The sequence below is a fragment of the Pteropus medius genome, unplaced genomic scaffold (genome assembly GCF_902729225.1).
Source record: "Pteropus medius unplaced genomic scaffold, Ma_sr-lr_union100, whole genome shotgun sequence".
NCBI lineage: Eukaryota > Metazoa > Chordata > Mammalia > Chiroptera > Pteropodidae > Pteropus > Pteropus medius.
In genome coordinates, this window is record NW_024346150.1 from 4,772,792 (window position 1) to 4,793,659 (window position 20,868).

Here is a 20,868-nt window from a genome sequence, read left to right on the forward strand (position 1 = left end):
CACCTCAGCTACATTAAACTGTCCCAGTTGGGTGGGTACTGTTTCTGCCCCAGACATTTTTGGGGACAGTGTTTACAGTAAATTCGGGGACTGCTCGCACAGAGCTGTCATAGCGGGAGCGGACGCAACAGTCACCAGAGGTGGCTTGATCACTGAGCACACCGGGATGACCCGAGGGCCCAGGGCCGAGGGCCGGAAGCCCTGGCCATCGAGCAATGACTTCGCAGGATTGCAAAGGATGGTTACAGAAGTCTTCATTTTCCTTTCCTTATGCTAATCTTTCCTCCAGAAACTTAGCTTCCAACTCCCACGCACAAGGCAGCAAGATCGAGCATTTGAAATCTTCCACGTAGACAAAAATTAAGCAGATTAAAATAACAAAACACTTCTCAAGCATTTATTACATACGACCGCCCCGGTGGGTTATCTCAAAGGCGGCCAGGCCAGGCGAGCGCGGCGGCGCGGTGTATGACGTAAAGGGGTGGGGAAAACTACATGGACTACCAGCGCGCAGGCGCGGCCGCGGGGCGCACTGGTCGAGCCCTCCCTTCTAGTAATTTCTTTAACCGTAACGTCATCCCCGTGCGCCGTGACAGTGCCTCCCGGAACGCGCGAATCCTTTTGGTGTAAGGAGTGGAAAATGAATTGATCTCTCCCGCCCCACTCTGTTTTTAGTCCTTCACTCCGGCTGCGCCTACACTTTGAGCCATGGAACAGAAGAGGGGGAACAAAGCACCCAGAGCTGGAAGCGGCGCCCGCCGGGCATGACTCGGCGACGCCGCCAGCCGCGTTACCCGGCGTGCCCCGCGCGGCGCCGGCGGAGGGACGTGGGGGGAGGGGTGGGGAGGAGGAAGCGGCGGCGGCTGCGGATGTCGCTGCGACCCAGCGGCGTCTGAACACACGGTGGCTGCCGAGCGCCCGACCCGGGCCTGCGCCGGAGCCCACACTCAGCTCCGCAGCCCCTCGCCCGCCAGGGCGGCTCTGCGCCCGTTACCACTGAGGCGGCGCGTCCTGCATTCTCTGTCGCCCGGGCCAGCGGGCTGTGGCGTCTCCTGGCTCCCTCTCGCTCGTCTGCTCGCTACTGAGTCACCGCCGCCGCCATGGCCGATAGTGGTGAAAGCGGTGGCCCTCCGAGCTCCCAGGACAGCGCCGCCACAACCGAAGGTGCCGGCGCCCCCGCGGCCGCTGCTTCCGCGGAGCCTAAGATCATGAAAGTCACCGTGAAGACCCCAAAAGAGAAGGAGGAGTTCGCCGTGCCCGAGAATAGCTCCGTCCAGCAGGTGAGGGCCGCCCTGCGCTCGGGCCCGGGTGGGGGTGGCGGCAGGACCTCTGTCCGCAGCGAGAGGAGACGGCTTTGCAAGGGCCTGGGAGGGGATCGTCCCCGGAGTTGCTCTCGGCCATTCTCTCGAGGCTCATCCCAAATTAGATCACACCCAAGTTCGTGGGTTTGCTCCTTGGGATACCGCAGAGGTTTGTGGCGGGGCCGCGCGGCCTGTTTGTGGGACGCGCCGACGCCGCTTCCCTCCGCGCCGCCTCCTTGCTCTGGCGTTCACGGACCCTCAGCCTCCTTTCCCAGCTCCCCGCCCCCAGCCGCCTCCCTGCTGCTCCGCACAAAGGACTGGGACCCTCCGCTTGGCTCTGGGCGGGGTGGAGGCTGGGCTGGGACGAGGGTTCGCTTTAGCCTAGTCTGTGGTTTTGTCTCCTGAATAAAAAATGGGTGGGGGTGGGGGCGGAGGGTGCTCATTGTTTTGCCTGCTGCGGGTTAAGGTAGATTTTGCGGTGAAGAGCACGTGTGTGTTGACTGCTGAAATATTTACCATGCTTAAAATTTATTTTTTTAAAGATTAACTATGACGTAGAAATTGCTTTTAGCCACATCTTAGGTAATAGTATTGGGCTTACGGGAAAATGTGGATGACTTTCATTGATAACTTGCTCTTTTTGGTCTATCATCTCTTAGATGCCAGTCGTTTGGGTAGGTTTTTGTTTGATTTCAAAGGGACGTTAGCTGCTTTATTCAGATACTAGCGGTTGCATTCGAGTAAAAGAACAAATCTGGAGTTAATGGAGAATGTACCAAATAATTTATAATCTAAAATTTGTTAAGGAACACACATTTTACAGTTAATTAGAAACCTTGAAGAATTAAATTGTTTTAGTCTATTGTTGAATACGTCCCAGACTTTTCCATAATTACCGAATGGGTTTCTGACGATCTCAAACAATATGAAGAGTTTATGAGGAAACAACAAACCCTGAAATGTACCTGTGTTTCCCCATGGATAGTAAATGATTGGGGTATTGGTTTATATAGTTCCAAAAGGTGGCGTGTTTTGTGAAGCATTAAGTAGAGCTTGTAGCATCAAGTAAGAGAAACTTTACTACGTACTAAATCAACTTACTTTTTTGTCTCAATTTTCCTAGGAAAATTCTCCTTAACGTTTTTACATTTTACAACGTACAGGAAAGTTGAAAGAATTAGACAGTGAACACCCATGTGTCATTACGTAAAATTAGCATTTTGCTATATTTGCTCTCACACTATCATTTATTAGTCCATTATATTTTTTAGATTTCAAAGTTGCAAATATTAGTTCATGTTACCCTTAAAAGGCACTTAAGTCATTTGCATATCATTAACCTGAGTTCATTTTTTTTAACTTTTTTCTTTTTAGATAAGTTTGACATGCAATGAAAAATGCACATGGTTGCCATTCTTTGAATTTCCACAAAACTCCCGTGTAGAACTTTATTAACTAGAAAGTTACCTGTTACCAAGTCAGTTCAGTCACTCCCCTCCGTCAACCACTGTTAGGATTTTTTTCACCATGGTTTGGTTTTGCCTACTCTAGAAGGTCACATAAGTGGGATTATATAGTATGTAAGGCTTTTTTTCACTTAACATAATGTTTTTGAGATTTATTCTTGTGTGTATCAGTAGTTTCTTTTTTATTGCTGTGTTGTTTTCCATTGTATGAATATACCATAATTTATTCATTTTTCTGTTGAGGTCACCTGCACAGTTTCCAGTTAGTTGCTATGAAAGTTCTTCTACAAATCGTCTTTTTTTTTTTTGGCAAAAGTATTTCTCATGTTAAATACTTAGAAGTGGAATGACTGGATCATATGGTAGCTGTATGTTTTACGAGAAACTATGTTTGCATTATTTTATAATCCCACCCTACAGTGCATGGGAGTTCCTGTTGCTCTACATTCCTGCCAACATTTGATAGTGTCATTCTTTTTTGTTTTAGCTATGCTAGTGAGTGTGTAGACATACTAACTTTTGAAGCCTTTAGGTCTTCTTTCTAGGAGTCCTAGTTCAGATCTCCACCGTTTTGATTGTCGTGATCATTTTACTGTAAAAGATTAAAGATTCAATATCCTTCCACCCTCTGTTTCTGTTTGAGTATGTAACTAACAGGCATAAACAGGGTGGGTACCTTAATACAATTGTTTAACAAATGTTACTTGTTCAAGATTGCTAATAAAGTTTGCTTTTATGAAATTAAAGTGAAATTTATTTTTCATGGAGCACTCAAGATCAGTAATGTTTAAATTTCTCTGTAAGGGTGGTTAGAATATAAACTTCACGTATGATCCAAGGTGGTTTCATTAGTAGGGATTTTCATAACATAAATAGAGTAGAAAAATGCATAGTGGTACAAAGTCCCTGTGTATGAGATTGTGTTTTATTTATTCATTATCTATTATTGGATAATGAGGATTTCTAAGTGTCAGTAAGCAAGATGAAATCCAAAAGAATGGTGTGTGTGTTTGTGTGTGTGAGTTAGATTAAAATTAGTGCAGAGAATGAAAGGGAGCTCCCATATAGCTTCCGACAAGCTTTTTCTTGGATTTTGTAGTCCTCTAGATTATAGTATAAAATTTTGAACTATAGTTAGCTCAAATACTCAGGCAACATGTATTTTAGTTTTAGAAAACATCTTCTCCACTTGAAACTTATAGAAAAGTTAATGTACCTAATATAACATAAATATTGTATAGACTAGAATTGAGCCTTTCTTGATAGGGGAAATTGCAGTGCCTCAGGGTCATTATCACAAACATCATTTGACATTGTAGTGTGGATCTAGGACTGCTTTGTCCACTTTGGTACCAGCAGCCACATCTGACTATTGAGCACTTAAAATGTGATTGGAATAATTTGAAATGTGCTATAAGTGTAAAATACACACCAGATTTTGAAAACTTGTGACCGGTTTCTTTCACTTAGCATAATGTTTTCAAGGTTTATCCATGCTGTGGCCTGTAGCAGTACTTTTTATTGCTGGATAATATTCCATTGTATGGACATATATCACATTTTTTTTTCTCCATTCATCGTTTGATGGACATTTGGGCGGTTTCTACTTTTTGACGATTACGAATAATGCCTCTGAATACTCATACAAGTTTTTGTGTGGATGTATGTTTTCAAAATTTGTATACCTATGACTAGAATTACTGGGTCATGTGGTAGCTCTATGTTTAACCTTTTGAGGAATTGCCAAACTATTTTCTAAAGCAATGTACCATTTTCTATTCCCACCAGTAGTGCATGAGGATTCCACTTACTCCATATTGTCCACAACACTTGTTATTGTCTGTCTTTGGTTATATCCTTCCTAGTTGCTGTGAAGTGATATCTCATTGTGATTGCTTGGCTTTCTGTTACTCAGGCAGCAGTTCTCACTGTGGTTTGGGGTGCTTAAGACCCTTTTAGGAGGGCCATGAGATCAAAACTATTTTCACAATAATTCTGAGCTATTTGTGTTTTTTAATCTAATTCTCAGAAATGTACAACATACTTTTCCAGAAGCTGTAAGATGTAGGATATCACAACAGGTGTGAAAATTCAAATGATTTGGAAAAATTTAAACACTGCTCTTCACATTGAGAAAAATATAGTTATTTTTCGTAAGAATGTCTTTTATATGAGTTATTTTAAAATGAGTATTTTAGAAGATTTCTTAGTTTTAATTTCTAATGTAGCTATATCAGTAGCTATAACCTACATAAAAAACTCTATGGGATTTCAAATTTATAAATGACTGGTGTCCTGAGACCAAAAATTGCTGCAGTGGAGTATTAATAGATTAATTAAAAGGCCTTGAAACTATAGTAGTCTACTGGTCAGTCTCTCCACTTTTCTGTACCCCCCCACCCCCATTCATTCCTAGAATAATCTCTGAAAAATGTTAATCAGATCATGCTACCCAGTAGGTAAAACTAATGGCTCCCCATTGATCTTAGACTAACGTGGCCTGTGAGGCCCTGCGTGATATGGTTCCAGCCTACCTCTCCATTCTGATGCCTTCTTTCCTCCTTGGTTACTTGCCTCTTGCCTTACTGACTTTTTAGTTTCTTGACCTTTTATTACATTTTTTTTTTTTCCCCTGCTATAGGACTTGTGCAGTTTGTTATTGCTACCTGGAATACCTCCCACTCTTTGCCCATTCCATTCTCTCTTAAATCTCAGTGCAGAGGCAACTTCCTCAAAGAACTATCCCTGATTGTCCAGAGTAGATTGAGATTCCCCTGTTGTATTTTCTCATAGTAACCTGTTTTTGTCATAAGTAATCACTATTTAAATTCTGTATTTATGTGATTATTTGATTAATGCTTATTATGCTAGAGAGGATCTGTAATCGCTCACCATTATTACTAGAGCCTAGCACATAGTACGGGCTCAGTAAATATTAACATGAATCTACACCATTATTCACAATAATATGTATTTAATAATAACTACAATCGCTGAGATTTTGCTGAGTGTAGTATATACATAATTTCATGGCTTTTTTGCCTTCCTCTCAGTATAGTTTTGAACGCTCCCCCCTTAGTTCACCACTTTCCAAGCACAACTCTTGACTGCCTCAGGACAGTCACTCTTGCTTCTGGTTGCTGGAACATAATTCTTCTAGAGCATACTTTCTTCTTTGAGGATCTTCCTGTGAACCATAGAACACAAAATGATTTAAATGACTATCCATTTTTCTCAGAGATGGTTTACAACTGTCATTTTAAGTGCATAAGAGAGAAGTTAATTCTTTACATGTATCTAGTCAGTGGCGTGCAGTAAACGTTTCAGTTCCTCAAGAAAAACACCGATTTGTAGTGTTTGCTGATTTCTTTGGTGTAAGTACTCTCACCGTGGCAGATTTTAAGCTACCAGTATTAAACTGGCACACAAAATTCCTGAAAATTAAGCAGTCAGAGCCAGTAGGAGTCGTTCCTTACGGTGGATACCTTAAGGCAGGGGTCAGCAAACACTACAGATTCGTGTTTTACTTATGATCGTACATAAGTAAGTGGGCATGGCACATTTGTCCCATTTACTTATGTGTTATCTATGGCTGCTTTCAGAGCAGACCATATGGCCCCAGAGCTGCGAATATTTAGATGTAGCCCCAGAGCTGCGAATATTTAGATGTAGCCCTTGCTGACCCCTGCCTTAGGGGGTTAGGGCTTACTGTTCTAGATCTTGTCACACCATTCCTCAAAACCCTTCTTTCTCATTGGAGTATTTTACCGTGATTTAATTACACTGCTGTCCAATAGAAATATAATGCAAGCCATATATGTGATTTCACTTTGCTCATAGCCACTTAAAAATTTTTAAGTGAGATTAATTTTTTTGTTGTGGTAAGATACATGTAATGTAAAATTTACCATCTTAACTATTTTTAAGTGTACAGTTCATCGACATTAAATACATTCACACTGCTATGCAGCCATTACCACCATCCATCTACAGAACTCTTTTCATCTGGCAAAACTGAAACCCTGTATCTATTAAACAATAACCCTCTCCTACTCCCCTGGCAACAACAGTTCTAACGTTCTGTCTCTATGAATAACTTCTCTAGGTATCTCATAAAAGTGAAATCATAAGTATTTGTCCTTTTGTAATTGGCTAATTTCACTTAGTATGTGATGTCCTCAGGGTTCATCTATGTTGTAGCATGTGTCAGAATTTCCTTTCTTTTTAAGGCTGAATGTTATTCCATTGTATGTATATACTCCATTTTGTTTACATTTATTTATTGATGGCCACTTAGGTTGCTTCTACCCTTTGGCTACTGTAAAATTTTAATAATATTTTAATCCAGTAATCACTTCAACATATACTTGATATTTAAAAATTGAGATGTTTTGCCCTTTTATACTAAGTCCTCAAAATCTCGTGTGTATTTTGTAGCACATCTCGATTTGGACTAGGCACATTTTAAGTGCTCAGTAGCCACATATGCCAGGACTACTGAAATAGCACAGTTAATAGACTTACTTTTCTCTCCCCCTTTGGTCACTGCATTTCAGCCATTTATATGTCTTTCCCCTCAAATACCACTCACTAGCTCTTTCCGCCTCTGGGCCTTTGCAGATACTGCTAATGGCAATAACAATAGCTAGTATTTATTCTAGGCTTATTGAGCCATAATGTAGTATCCCTTTTTTAAAATAAAGTTTTACAACTTTATAATGGAAATACTATTAGTATCCATTTTTTAAAATGAAGGAACAAAGACAATAATATCAGATTCATACACGTATTAAATAGTGGATTCAAATCCAGTGACTAACTTTTGAGCTCATACCTAACCACTGCTACAAGCTGCCCTGATTTTTCTCTGGCTGGCTTTTTAGCCTTTAAATTTATTTAAATGTTTGTTCATTGAAGGGTAATTGAACTCACCAATCTAAATAGGTCAACAATTATTATCTCATACCATTTTGTTATTATATGGACTTCATTCTCCCCACCTCATACTGTAAGAATATATAAGGGTAGGAGCTGTTTTGCTGACCTCTTAATCTCATAGTGCCTAGCACTGTGTTTGGCACATGCCGAATAATGCAAGTATTTATTGAGTGAAGGAACAAATAGTGTTTTAAAGGTTTATTTACAATATTCTGTTCTTATTTTGAAATATTTTAACAGTGTGATTTACTGAGAAAAATGTGATATTTATTCTTTGTGTAATTGAATGTGTAAACAGCATTATTTCAGTTTTTCCATGCAAGCAACTTCCAGGATAAAAAAAGAATCTCATTAAATTAAGATTGGGAGTTTTTTTTTAGAGACTAAAGGTATTGGGTTAACATACAAAAAGTCCATTATTGGTCTGAATAACATGTATATCTATGTGGCTCTATTTGGAAAAATATTTTCATTACCAAAATATCTGAACTATGGTTTTTCCAGGTAAATTTATGCCATTATGAATTAGTTTGATGTTCTCTAAGTATGATGTTCTCTAAGTAGACTGCTTGGTTTACTGGTTTAGCAGCCGCTATACAGATTTCTATTGTGTATAATTTTTTTCCTGTGGTTTTTGTTAAATATTTTTTAGCCTTTAAAGCTCTCCAGTGGCTATTACTAGTTTTTAATAATATAAAATGCAAAGAAAAATGTAATACATTATGTATGCATGCTGTTACTTTAAGATTAGAAAATTCGAATGATGTAGAAAAGTATGAAATAAAAAGTGTGCCCACCCAGATATAATGTAAGTTTATCTATGATTCTGTCCAGAAAAGTGTCTGTCTATCTGTGTGCTTGTATATAGTTTTCTGTTTATTCCTGTTAAGCAGATGGGATCATGACCCACACCTTTTTTTACCTTGCTCTCATTTTCCTTATATCTTTGTGGTCTTTCCATATTGGCATATGTAGAACTAACTTGTTCCACAATTGTTTACTAACTGTATTTTTTTTTTATTAGTATTTCAAGAAAGGGGGAAAAGTATGATAGTTAAGTATTGCAATGTGTCACTTTGGAGAGAATGTGAACCTTGGAATTTGAGAGATCTGACTTTGGGCAAAGTGCTTTATTCTAAACACTGAGCCTACTGGCAACATAGTTAACGTGATATATCTGCTTCATTAGATTATTATCTGTGAATTGCCTCTGTCTAAACCAGCTTTGAGACTTTTTAAGATTGTTAATTCAGTTTTTTTTCCATGTCAATACTACTTGGCTTCTAATATTTTCTTAATGTACTCAATAAAAGTGTAGTAAATAAAACACATAGTTGTAAAGTTCAGATATTAGAGAAAATTATTAGAAATTTTGAAGTTGTTATAAACAAACTATTTCCCTCTACCCTTTTTTAGGGTGCAGAATAGAAATTTAAGGATACCTGAGGTATGTGCAGAATTTTTGGCCCTCCTACAAAAACATGACATTGTTTAAATTGATCATACTTGGATTCAACTTTGCTAAAATACAGCTTATTCGGAAAAAGATACCATATCTACTTGATATGGTACAATTAAAATTAAGATTAATTCACTTTTGTTTCAAATGTATTGGCTGGCAGCTGTGTTTAGAGTTGTTAGTCTCTTGGTTTTTGCTAGTTTGTTTCAGGTTTTGGATAATTTACTCAGAATAAATCAGTTTTACTTTAGCTTTCTATTTAGGAGTGGCTCTAATACCTAAGTTTAAAATTTAAGATTTATAAGAACTAAATTAAAATTGGTAGTCATAAATTAAGATTGGTAGTCATCTTTAATACAGTGCTTTCCAATTTTTACCATTAAGAGCTATAAACTCCAGCTTGAATTTGCTTTAGGCACTCTTCAGAACCAAGTATCAATGATAATTTCCAACAGTGCTATAATTCTGTGAGAGAAAGGGATTTCTTACAGGTCTGTCAGGACTTTGGTTTGTCTATTAGTTTCCTGGACCCAAATCCAATATGTTGAGGTGGAGCTTCTCATAAAATACCAAGCAGTTCATGCTTCAGGTATACTTTCCATTAAGGCTCCTCCCTTTTCTCTGTTATTTTGATCTCATGCATTATATTATTTTTTCCCTTAATATTTAATCATGAATTTTTTTTTAAAAAAACCTACATTATCTTGCTTTACAGATTAATAATTTTTTAATTTCAACAGTTCAGAATTTCCCATCTCAAAATGATTTTTTTAGCATGATACTGTGTATTTATTATTATATATTCTTACTTTAAAAAATACTTTATTTTTTTTGAGCAGTTTTAGATTCACAGCAGTTTGAGGAGAAGTACAGAGTTCCTATTCCTTCAGCTCTTCCCCACCATCAACATCCCACCTTATATCCCACCCTAGAAGAGTACATTTGTTGCAGTTGATGGACCTATGTTGATACATCATCATTTCACAAAATCTAGTCATCCCTCCTTCTCTAACCCTTGGCAATCACTGATCATTTTACTGTACATAGTTTTGCTTTTTCTAGAATGTCATGCAGTTGGAATCATACAGTATGTAGCCTTTTCAGATTGGCTTCTTTGACTTAGTAATACACATTTAAGATTCTTCCATGTCTTTTCATGGTTCGATAACTTATTTCTTTTTAGCACTAAAAAATATTCCACTGTCTGAATGTACCACAGTTAATTTATCCATTCAGCTACTAAGGAACATCTCGGTTGCTTCCAAGTTTGGACAGTTAATGAATAAAATTGCTATAATCTCTGTACAGGTTTCTTTGTGGACATGAAATTTCAATTCCTATGGGTAAATAAATAACAAGGAGTGTGATTACTGTAACAAATGGTAAGAGTATGTTTAGTTTTGTAATAAACTGTCAAACTATCTTCCAAAAGTTACTATACCATTTTGCATTCTCATCAACAGTGAATGAGAGTTCCTGTTGCTCCACATCCTTGCCAGCATTTGGTGTTGTGCATATTTTATTTTATTTTATTTTATTATTATTTTTTATTGTTGTGCATATTTTAAATTGGCTATTCTAATAGGTGTATAGTGGTACCTCGTTTTAATTAGCAGTCCCCTGGTGGCATATGAGGTAGAGCATTTTGTACTCCACATATGCTTAATCTGCCATCTGCATATCTTTTTTGGTGAGGTTTCAAAATTTTTTGCTTATTTTTAAATCAGGTTGTTCATTCTCTTACTGTTGAGTTTTAATGAGTTCTTTGTACATTTTGGATAGCAGTCCTTTATCAGATGTGTCTTATAAATATATTTTCTCCCAGTCTGGCTTGTCTTCTGATTCTCTTGAAAGGTATTTTTTTTTTTTAAGTGGGATGCAAATGAGGTTAATACATTGAAAAGGATTGATAAATTTCTTGTTTCTTTTTTCTTCTTTTAAATTAAGTATGCCTCTCCTCCCCCTCCGCATGCGCGCACACCACCACACCCACCCACCCACACCCACCCCATGTTGCATTGGCTAGGACTTGAAGTATGATGTTAAATAGAGTGGCAAGAGTGGACATCCTTGCTTTTGTTCCTGAGGGAAAGCTTTCAGTGTTCGCCATTGAGTTTGATGTTTACTGTAGATATTTTGTAGATGCACTTTCTCAAGTCTAGGTAGTTCCCTTTTATTCTTAATTTACTTAGAATTTTGTCATGAATGAATGCTGTCAAATACTTTATTATTTATTGGTAAAAGTGTGGCTATTCTATTATCTGTTAATATAAATGAATTACATTGATTAATTTTCAGTGGTGACTTAGCTTCACACTCTCAGGATAAAGCCCACTTGGTCATTAAGAATTATTCTTGTTTCTGTACTTATGGATTTGATTTGCTAGTATTTGGAGTATTTCAGCATCTGTTCATGAGGAGTGTTGGTCAGTAGTTTTCTTGTACTTGTTTTTTCTAGTTTTGGTTTCAGGGTAATATTGGCCTCATGAAATGAATTGAGAAGTGTTCCCTCTTCTTTCAGAAGAGGTTGAATAAGTTCTCATAGCTTCAGTCTTTCAAGGAATTATCCATTTCACTCAAAGTTGTCAAATATTTGTGTTAGTTTCCCTTATCCTTTTAATGTTTATGAGGTTTGTAGTCATTCCCTTCTGTTGTTCCTGATAGTAATTTATGTCTTTTATGTTTTTTCTTGGTCAAACTAGGTGGCATTTTATCAGTTTTACTGATATTTTAAAAGATTTTTTTGTTTTTCTGTTTTTATTCTGTCGACTTGTGCTTATTTTTATTTCCTTGTTTGGGTTTCATTTGTTCTTTTTCTAGTTTCTAAAGGCTAAAACTTAGATTACTGAGTTTCGACCTTCCTTCTTAAATATAAACCTTTAATGCCATAAATTTCCTTAGGCATTGTTTTAGCTTCATCTCTCAAATTTTGAATATTGTAGCTTCGTTTCTGTTCAGTTGAATATATTTTCTGATTTCTCCCCAAGATTTCTCCTTTGACCCATTAATTATTTAGAAGTATTTGTTTAACTTGGGGATTTTTGAGTTACCTTTTTGTTATCGATTTCTAGCTTAATCCCATTATTACTAGAGAATATACTTATCTGACTTCAGTTATTTCAAATTTCTAAGGTTTGCTTTAATGACCCAGTTTATGGTCTGTTTTGGTGAGTGTTCCACTTGTACTTGAAAAAGTTTCATTTCCTCTACCGATTTCACTTGGCTTTTTTCCTCCTTAGTAATTTATTTGTTGAGGACACTTTTCTTTTGTATTTTGTTCTTGTACTCTTTTGATATCACTTCTGTTCCTTTATCACCTACATTTAAAAAATTGTTGTTAGACCTAGAGCAGGCCTTAGACCTAGAGGTTCTTAAGCTTTAGCGTGTATCAGAATCACTGAGCGAAGTTTATTAAACCATAGATTGCTGGGCCCCATCACTAGAGTGTTTGATTTGGTTGATCCAGGGTAGGGCCTGAGAATTTGCATTTCTACCACGTTAACCTGGTAATAGTGAATGTTGCTCATCAGGAGACAGCGTTTTGAGAAGTACAGCTTTCTCAATCTAGCCATTGACATTTTGAGTTGGATAATTCTTCATTGTTGGGGCTGTCACGTGCATTGTAGGATGTTTAGCAGCATTTCTGGTCTGCCCACCAGATGCCAGTGGTACTCACCCCTATTGTGACAATCAGAAATGTCTTCAGACATTGCCAAATACTCCCTGGGGTGGATAGAGGCCCCCACCCCTGTTGAGAACCTCTGCTCTAGGGTGACTAATTGGGGAAAGCTCTTAAACATCCCGTATCTTTTTCTTTTAGGCTGGTTATATTCTTTTGGGACACTGTATATTATAATCTTCTGCCTAGATGTTGAAAGCCCAGCTGCCAGAATTCTGTTTGATTGGTATGGTGTGAAGCAGGGGAAAGGCTCAGCATCTAGTAGGTTTGTGTTTATTTAATTTTCTGTTTTTAGTATTTTCGCCTTCTTTCAGTGTACTTGGTGTGTTCTTTAGTAAGATCCTCTGTTCCCTTTTCAGAGGAAAAAAAGGACCGTAGTCTTTTGTTGGGTTTGTAGAAGATCAGTTGGTTGTTTAGTGTCCAGTGAGGTTGTGTTTCCTTTTTAGACTTTCAAATGATCCTTCTTAGACACTTCGTATCCCCTTACCAGTATTGAGTCTTATTCTGCAGATTCTGGGGATTGAATTAGCTTTTAGCTTTCTGCATTGCCAGTTTAGGATTCAGTTCTCTTGGGTCTGCTAAATTGATTGACCATGTGTCCATCTCATGTCCAGCTTCAAAGTTTTGTTCCCGTTGAGACTAAAAGGTCTCAATTTGTCCTGTTGTCTGAGTTTAGCCTTAAAACATTTCTTTTTGCAAATCGTGTCTGTAATAGACTTGTATCAAGAACATTATATAAGGAATTTTTACAACTCAATAATGAAGATAAATAACCCAAATGAAAAATGGGGAAAAGATCTGAACAAATAGTTCCCCAAAGAAGAAATACAAATAAGCACATGAAAAGATGCTCAACATCATTAACTGTTGGGGGACTGTAAATCAAAACCACTTCACACTCACTAGAATGACAATAATGTCAGATGATAACAAGTATTGGTGAGGATATGGAGAAATTGGAACCCTTAATATGCTGCTGGTGGCACTGTACAATGGTACAGCCACTTAGAATAACACTGGTGGTTCTTGAACTGGTTAAACCAAGAATTAACATATGATCCAGTAGTTCTATATCTGCATATATACCTAAGAGAAATGAAAACATACATCCACATAAAAACTTGTACAGGATTGTTTATAGCAGTATTATTCACAGTAGCCCAAAGATGGAAACAACCCAGATGTCTGCCCGTCAATGGATGAATGCATAAACAATGTTGTGTATATCCACACAATGGAATATTTAGCCATAAGAAGGAATGATGTATATTGATACTACAACATGGATGAACATTGAAGACATTATGCTGAGTGTTATATGTTATATGACATATGAGGGATATCAAGGATTCTGGAAAGGATTTTTTAGTTTAAAGTTAAGAAACACAAATCTAGATTACTCTCATTTTACACATGGAATAGACGGTAGTCAGTTTGGGTAGATCAGACCTAGGTTTGAATCCTACCAGCAGTTTATTAGTTGTGTCACTATGAGAGAAAAGGGACATATTGAACCTCTGTTTCAGTGTCAGAAATAGGATTAAAAACCATCTTTTTTGTGTTATTGAGGATTAAGAGAGTTGGCATAGTAGTAGCTACTATTTATTGACCACCATTTGTGTGCCTGATGCTTGCATTTTATGTACATTCTCATTTAATTTTTACAAAACCATGTGTTCTGCTCATTATATTACTAATATTTCTAATAGCTACCAAAGGGAGAAATGAGATGTCAGATAATAGAATGGTTAAATTATGATTGGTGTGTTTGTCTATATGGAATGTTATGCAAATGGTGTTCTTTGAAGATTTATTTAGTTACTTGGATGTTGCTTATCTTAGATAAAAGGGTTTATCTATCATAATTTCAGATAAAGGAGGAAAAGTTGAGTTGGAAAAGCTTCAAGATATTTACTGCAGTATAATTTTGCATTATCTTTATGATTATTTTAACAAAACAGTTGCTTACATTGAGTGTTGTAACTTGATTATGGAAAACTTCATTCATACACAAAGGTAAAGCATAATGAACTTTCGTACCCCTCTCATTTTCAACAATGATTGACATGTGGCCTATCTTGTTTTATGTTCCTCTATATCTCCCCTTCCCCACTCCCACAGATTTTATAAAATCTTAGATATCATTTAATATGTCTTTCTACTTACCGTGACACCCACTTCTGTAAGTCATACATAAAATGGTTTAAGATGTGATTCTTTTCTGAATTTAGACTGATGCCCTAAAGTAGTCTATTAATGTAGATTCCTTGGCCCACCCTGAGGTTTCCTGATTTGGACAGTGGGAGTAAAGCCTAAGCATACAGGTCTGATTTTTGATAAAGGTTTGAGAAACACTTGAAACACTGAAACACTTAGCATAGAGTAAGTAAGCTTTTCTTTATAGTATGATGTTCTTTTGTCTTGTTTGGTTTTGCATGTTATTCTCTTATGCTTTTCTTCAGGTTTCCCTGGCTACTTCCTAATCTATATTTAGTTTTCACTGGAAAACTTTCTCAAACTACCCTTTGTGGTTTACTGATTGACTCTTTCATTGGCTCGTTCTCCTTCAGGGAAAGATTTTAGCTTCATGTTTTTGCATCTTGCTAATCCTGCTTGCTGATAAATGTTGAATGAAAGAGGTGAGGAAGAAAATCAATATAATAGGCCAAGAATATATATTCAGCTGATGCTGTATATTCAGCTGTATGCTGTATATTGGCTAATGTGTATGTATGTGTGTGCATACATATATACACACATTCAACTAGAAAGGAACAGGACTGGAGATAGAAATTTGAGATTTGGTTATTGTAAACTTGGTAGGAGCTAGATGTGCCTTGAACTACATTTAGTACCATTGATGCAAAGAAATGAATTGTTAGGCCTTAGCAGAAGATTGAATGTAGGATATGTGCACCTGTAATAAAAACTTTGCTGTTGAAGATGAAGTGGTAATACTTCCCACTAAGATCAAGATACAGAAAAGCTGCATCTTTGTATCATTTGAATTGTTGCAATATCTATAGCTTCTTTGAGGTATTTATTTTAGAAATTAGATGGTGCTATGCAAACTCCTGTAATACATATGTATTTTATTTTTATCTAATTTAGTTCAAGGAAGAAATCTCTAAACGCTTCAAATCACATACCGACCAACTTGTGTTGATATTTGCTGGAAAAATTTTAAAAGATCAAGATACTTTGAGTCAGCATGGAATTCATGATGGACTTACTGTTCACCTTGTCATCAAAACGCAAAACAGGTATGTTTTTAGAAGATGTATAGCTTTAAACCACGAGTAAGTGATTATATTTCTCTTTAAAAATTTTTGCTTTTAAAGGCTTTCTCTGTCATTAATATTTAAATGGATTAAAAATCATTTGTTGCTGTTGTAACAAATATTTTTAAAATGCCAATGTAATTCAGTAATACTAATGGTTACACATACCTATTTTAGAAGGTTCATCAGTATTGTTATATCTAAATTTTTTGAATTACAGAACAAGCAAGTTAATATGTTTTTAGGTATGCCTTTTGTTTTAGGGAGATTTTTGGTAAAAGGTCAGGAGTAACTCATCTCTTTGGCATTACAAATCTGGTTACAAATCTGTAACCATATTTTAATAAATTTAAGACACCACCAGTTTTTAAAAGGCACTTTTATTTTGTATATTATTAAGAATAAACAACTGCCAATTAAGTAGACATATTTTCTTTTCACTTAAAATTTTTATCTTTATACTTAGTGAAAGAATTCCTTTAGACTTTTTTGGATAAGGTGGTATATCACTCTTGTGCAGACATACAATAAAATAAATGAAATAAATTGGTTAAGGTCTTCCTGCCACTTTCACTTTGAGTCTGTGTCTTTCGAATCAACTTTTGACTTAGTTATCCATGTCCGTATTTTTCCATATGGGGTAAAACTGTACTCTTAATACAATTGGTGGTGCAGCATTTCTTAAAAGAGCGCTGTAGTATTTTCTCAAGCCATTGAATGGTACTCTTTCTGCAAATTTTTATGCTGATTTTCCCCAACAGCAGATATTTGCTTCACAGATATAAAATTCATTCCTCGATTCCTATTTCTTTTTTTATATACACAATAACTTCATTTTAGTACCAATTAATAGTGTAGTCTTTCTGGATACACTTCATATGGTAAACACTGAGTTACTCAGTTGACGTTATATAGACTACAATTGATGCCTGGTTGTCAACAGTTGTAAGACAGATCCTGATTTAAGATACGTTAAAATGAAAAAAATTTGCATCTTAGAGTCAGTGAAAGAAGAAGTGAGTGAGATTCAGAACTCTTAACTGGTATCAGGTAGGAGAGGTTTCTAATAAAAGTTTTTGCTTAGTATTAAGTAATAACCAGTAATTACTTGTATTGATTTCTCAGCCTTCTTTTGGTGAACTCTCTTTTTATTTTTTACTTTTAATAATTTCAAGAGTCTGAGTAAAACTGCCTCCAACCCTTAAGAACTTAGAAGGCGGTAGATAAAAAGTTGCTTTATATAGTTAAGGTTTTGGGTGTGATGGGTCATTGATTCCCCTCTGTGAGTGACTGCACTCTCTCACATAATCTGTATGATTAAATAAAATATTTATGTACATTATACATGAGGTGGGGCGGTTGAAGTATAGTTTGTTTTTTGTAAGATTTTACTATATTTTTTTATATTTGTGTTCCTAATACTTAGTTATCTCAAGGTATTTGTGATAATTTGAGTTGGTCTGAAAACTTATACTTTATTTCTGGGTATCAGAATTTCAGAGGTCCTTTTAAAAATAATTCCACTGTTTACACCATGATTTAATTATTCCCATAGGCCTCAGGATCATTCAGCCCAGCAAACAAATACCAGTGGAAGCAATGTTACCGCATCTTCAGCTCCTAATAGTAACTCCACATCTGGTTCTGCCACTAGCAACCCTTTTGGCTTAGGTAAGTGTCTTTAGTTATTTTTATAGGGATTGAAGAAAAATTTCCTCCTCCTTTGTGTAGTTTTGATAAAACGACAGAGTTAAACATTAAGTCATTTTAACAACAGAAATTTTTATAGCTTACTTCTATAATTGTTGTAGGTATTAACGAAGTTGTTGGGAATACAGATGTGCTTGGTTAGCTTACATAAACATTTGTTAAATGGTCAGAATGACACATTTCTTTTTAATAGTGAAAGAGAGTGTGTATGTGTTTAATTTAACCACCACATAATTGAATCTAAGGAAGATGGCTAATTGTTGATCATAAGCTAAGACCCTGAATATAATTTTCTCACTTGTAAAATGAAGGGATTGGACTACATTAGTGATTCTCTAATTGTTCTGCACACACAAAAAGGGATGGGGCCCGGGAGCAAGTCCAGTGGTGAGGGATTTCCTGCACCAGGCAAAACCACTTTTTTCTTATATTAGTTTTATATACTGAGGTTCTGTGGAAGGTTTTGTAGGGGAAAATAGTACTTTGATGATGCTAGAAAAGGTTGAACTAGGTAGATACATGGCTTAATGCTTCTTTCAGTTCTTAAGTTGACAAGTATAGTACCTTGAAATGACACTTTTTTATACGTAGAATTTCGCATATCAAGGATCATACTTTTTATCACTTTTAGAAAAAGCTTTAGTAATTTAGATTTGTGCCAAGTATGGCACATAATAGACATGGCGTGAACTCACATTTGCTTTGTAAAAAATGTTTGCTGCTTTTTCTGAAATGATCTTAGATTATATGTGTCTCTTGGTTTAGGAAGATGAGTTTTAGATGGCAAAATTATTAACATGAACAATCTAAAGAGATTAGGATGAAATTGTGTAGTGTTCAGATCCAAGTAAGATATTGCTGAGCTATAAATCTCCTCACTTCCTCATTTTATAGGCAAAGAAATTAAAACCTAGAGGCTTTTTAGTTAATTTGTCTGTGGTCATACAGCTCCCTAATCCCTTAATTTCTAGTCTCATTCCCACCCCTTCCTATCAGTTACTCCATTTACTCTATATATTCATGTTATCATTTTGCTGCCTTTTCTCATGTTAAGGTTTATCCCATGTGTAAAAGCCACAGAATCTTTCTTTTGCTTCCCTTTTCAGCTACCTGGAAAAGGCATTCTCTGTATTTCCCTTTCACTGAGTTTGCTCTGCCCTAATTTTTGTTCCATCATGTCACTGAAAATTCCCTAATTTGACCTCTAAGTTTGCCAAATTTAGCAGACACTTTTTAGATTTTGAATTAATTTCTCTTAATATGTACCAGTCTCTCCTTCAAATTTTCTTCCTTTAACTCTTGTTACTGTTTTTTTTTTTTTTTTTTCTGGTTTATTTTCTGACCCTTTTTTTCCTGTCTCATTTATAGGTCTCTTTTCTTTCTGTTACTTATGTTGGTATTGTTCCCCAGAGTTCTGCATTGTCTTTTCTTCTCTTTTACTCTCTATTTATTTTTTGTGAGTGATCTTATCCCTATTGCGTATCTTAGTGGCTCTCAAATCTGTACCTCAACCCATGTCACTTCTGAATGCCATGCCTTGTTTTCAGCTCTCTTTAATATTTCCTGATGTTTTCTAAGTGCTGTATGTGTCTCTTCAGAAAGCAAATACTCATCAGCTTGCCCCTCAAACCACTAACTCTTGCTCATCAAATTTCTCTCTCCCACCCCGTGTAATTATTCCTACTTCCTTGATGCAGGTCCTCAACTTTTTAAATCTATACTGTCTGGGTCATTTCCACACTGCTATTAGAATAAGAACATCTTGAGTGACTGTTCTGCTTAAAATCTTTTAAGACTGTGATTTTAGCCCTTGTCTACCTCTCCCTCCTCATTTCTTACCACATCTCAGCAGCTACATTATTAGTCAGGATAGGCTATCTTGTGTTAATGGATAAACTCAAACTCAGTGGCTTATTACCACAAAGCTTAATTTCTTGCCCTAAAGCTTTCCTTCATGCTGCATCCTTTTCACAGGCCCCTGTCTACATAGTCCTCAAAGACACAGGCTAACAGAATTCTGCTGTCTTGTAGCTGCATTGCTTGGAACATGGCAAGAGACACGGAAAAGTCTCAAGCTGGACCTTCTGTGCTTTGGCCAGAAGTGACACCTATCATTTCTTGAAGTCCTTTGGTCATAACTAGTCACATGGGCCTATCCGAATGCAAAAGAAATTTAAGGCTAAACATGGAATGTTAGTGAGCACTGTTTTTCATTCCAGTCATATTTAATTTTTTACAGTTTCAAGAATACATCTATACTTACATTTATCTCTGTACTTTTTATATGTTTGTTGTGCCTAGTATTAAATCATCTCCCACATTCCCCACTTCTCCTTGCCAGCTTATTCTCCAGACTCATTAAATATCATCTTTAGGGAAAGCGGCCATTCATCCCACTTAGGTACTACTCTATTACCATAATATCCTGTGACTATCTGTTGAAGTACTTATTCTGCATTTGTTTTTCTTGTTTCTACTGGGTTGAGTTCTGAGGGTGTAGTTCTTGTGTCTTGTCACCTTATTCTCAACATGTCCGTGTCATATATAAAAAGTGCATTGGGTTGGTTATGTAATTTTATGAAGTAAGTGTTTTATGATAAACACTTAATCATCCTCTTGGATCTTTGAAGTTTCTCCATGATTTCATTCCATTGTAATGTCCTGGCTTTTTCTCTCCTTGATTGGTAGCAGCTCTGCTTTAAGCAGAGTTTATAGGTGGATAGCTAAACTAAAACTAGCCTTCTGCAAAGACATTATTAGAAGTATAAGCCAGTGCATATTTTCATTTCTTTCTTCCTTTAGCAGGCATATTCTGGGGTATATCTCTGGTACTAACTAATTTTTCAGCACTACTTGGGTGTCCAGTAGTTCAGTTCTGATACTACCTACCTGGAGTTAGTGTCAGATCCCATAATTTAAAGAGCTCAGTCCCCAAGACTGCCCCCTACTTCAGATAACAGTCCAAGTCCCAGGCTGCCTCTGCTTCTGACTAGTAGGCTATAAATTGGGGGTTTCCACGACACCCTCCCCAGGT

At 36.7% G+C, this 20,868-nt stretch overlaps 1 protein-coding gene across 2 annotated transcripts in view; it reads left to right on the forward strand.

Annotated features, from left to right (window-relative positions):
- Positions 1–569: 569 nt before the first annotated feature.
- UBQLN1 (ubiquilin 1) overlaps positions 570–20,868 on the forward strand; it is a 34,191-nt gene continuing 13,892 nt past the window's right edge. Inside the window, exons 1-3 of one of the 2 annotated variants that reach the window (XM_039875673.1) lie at positions 570–1,280; positions 15,955–16,106; positions 17,680–17,795. In XM_039875673.1, the coding sequence (XP_039731607.1) occupies positions 1,101–1,280; positions 15,955–16,106; positions 17,680–17,795 (448 nt within the window). In that variant the 5' untranslated portion in view covers positions 570–1,100. The remainder of the gene's footprint in view (positions 1,281–15,954; positions 16,107–17,679; positions 17,796–20,868) is intronic. The other variant, XM_039875674.1, reaches the window with a different exon arrangement.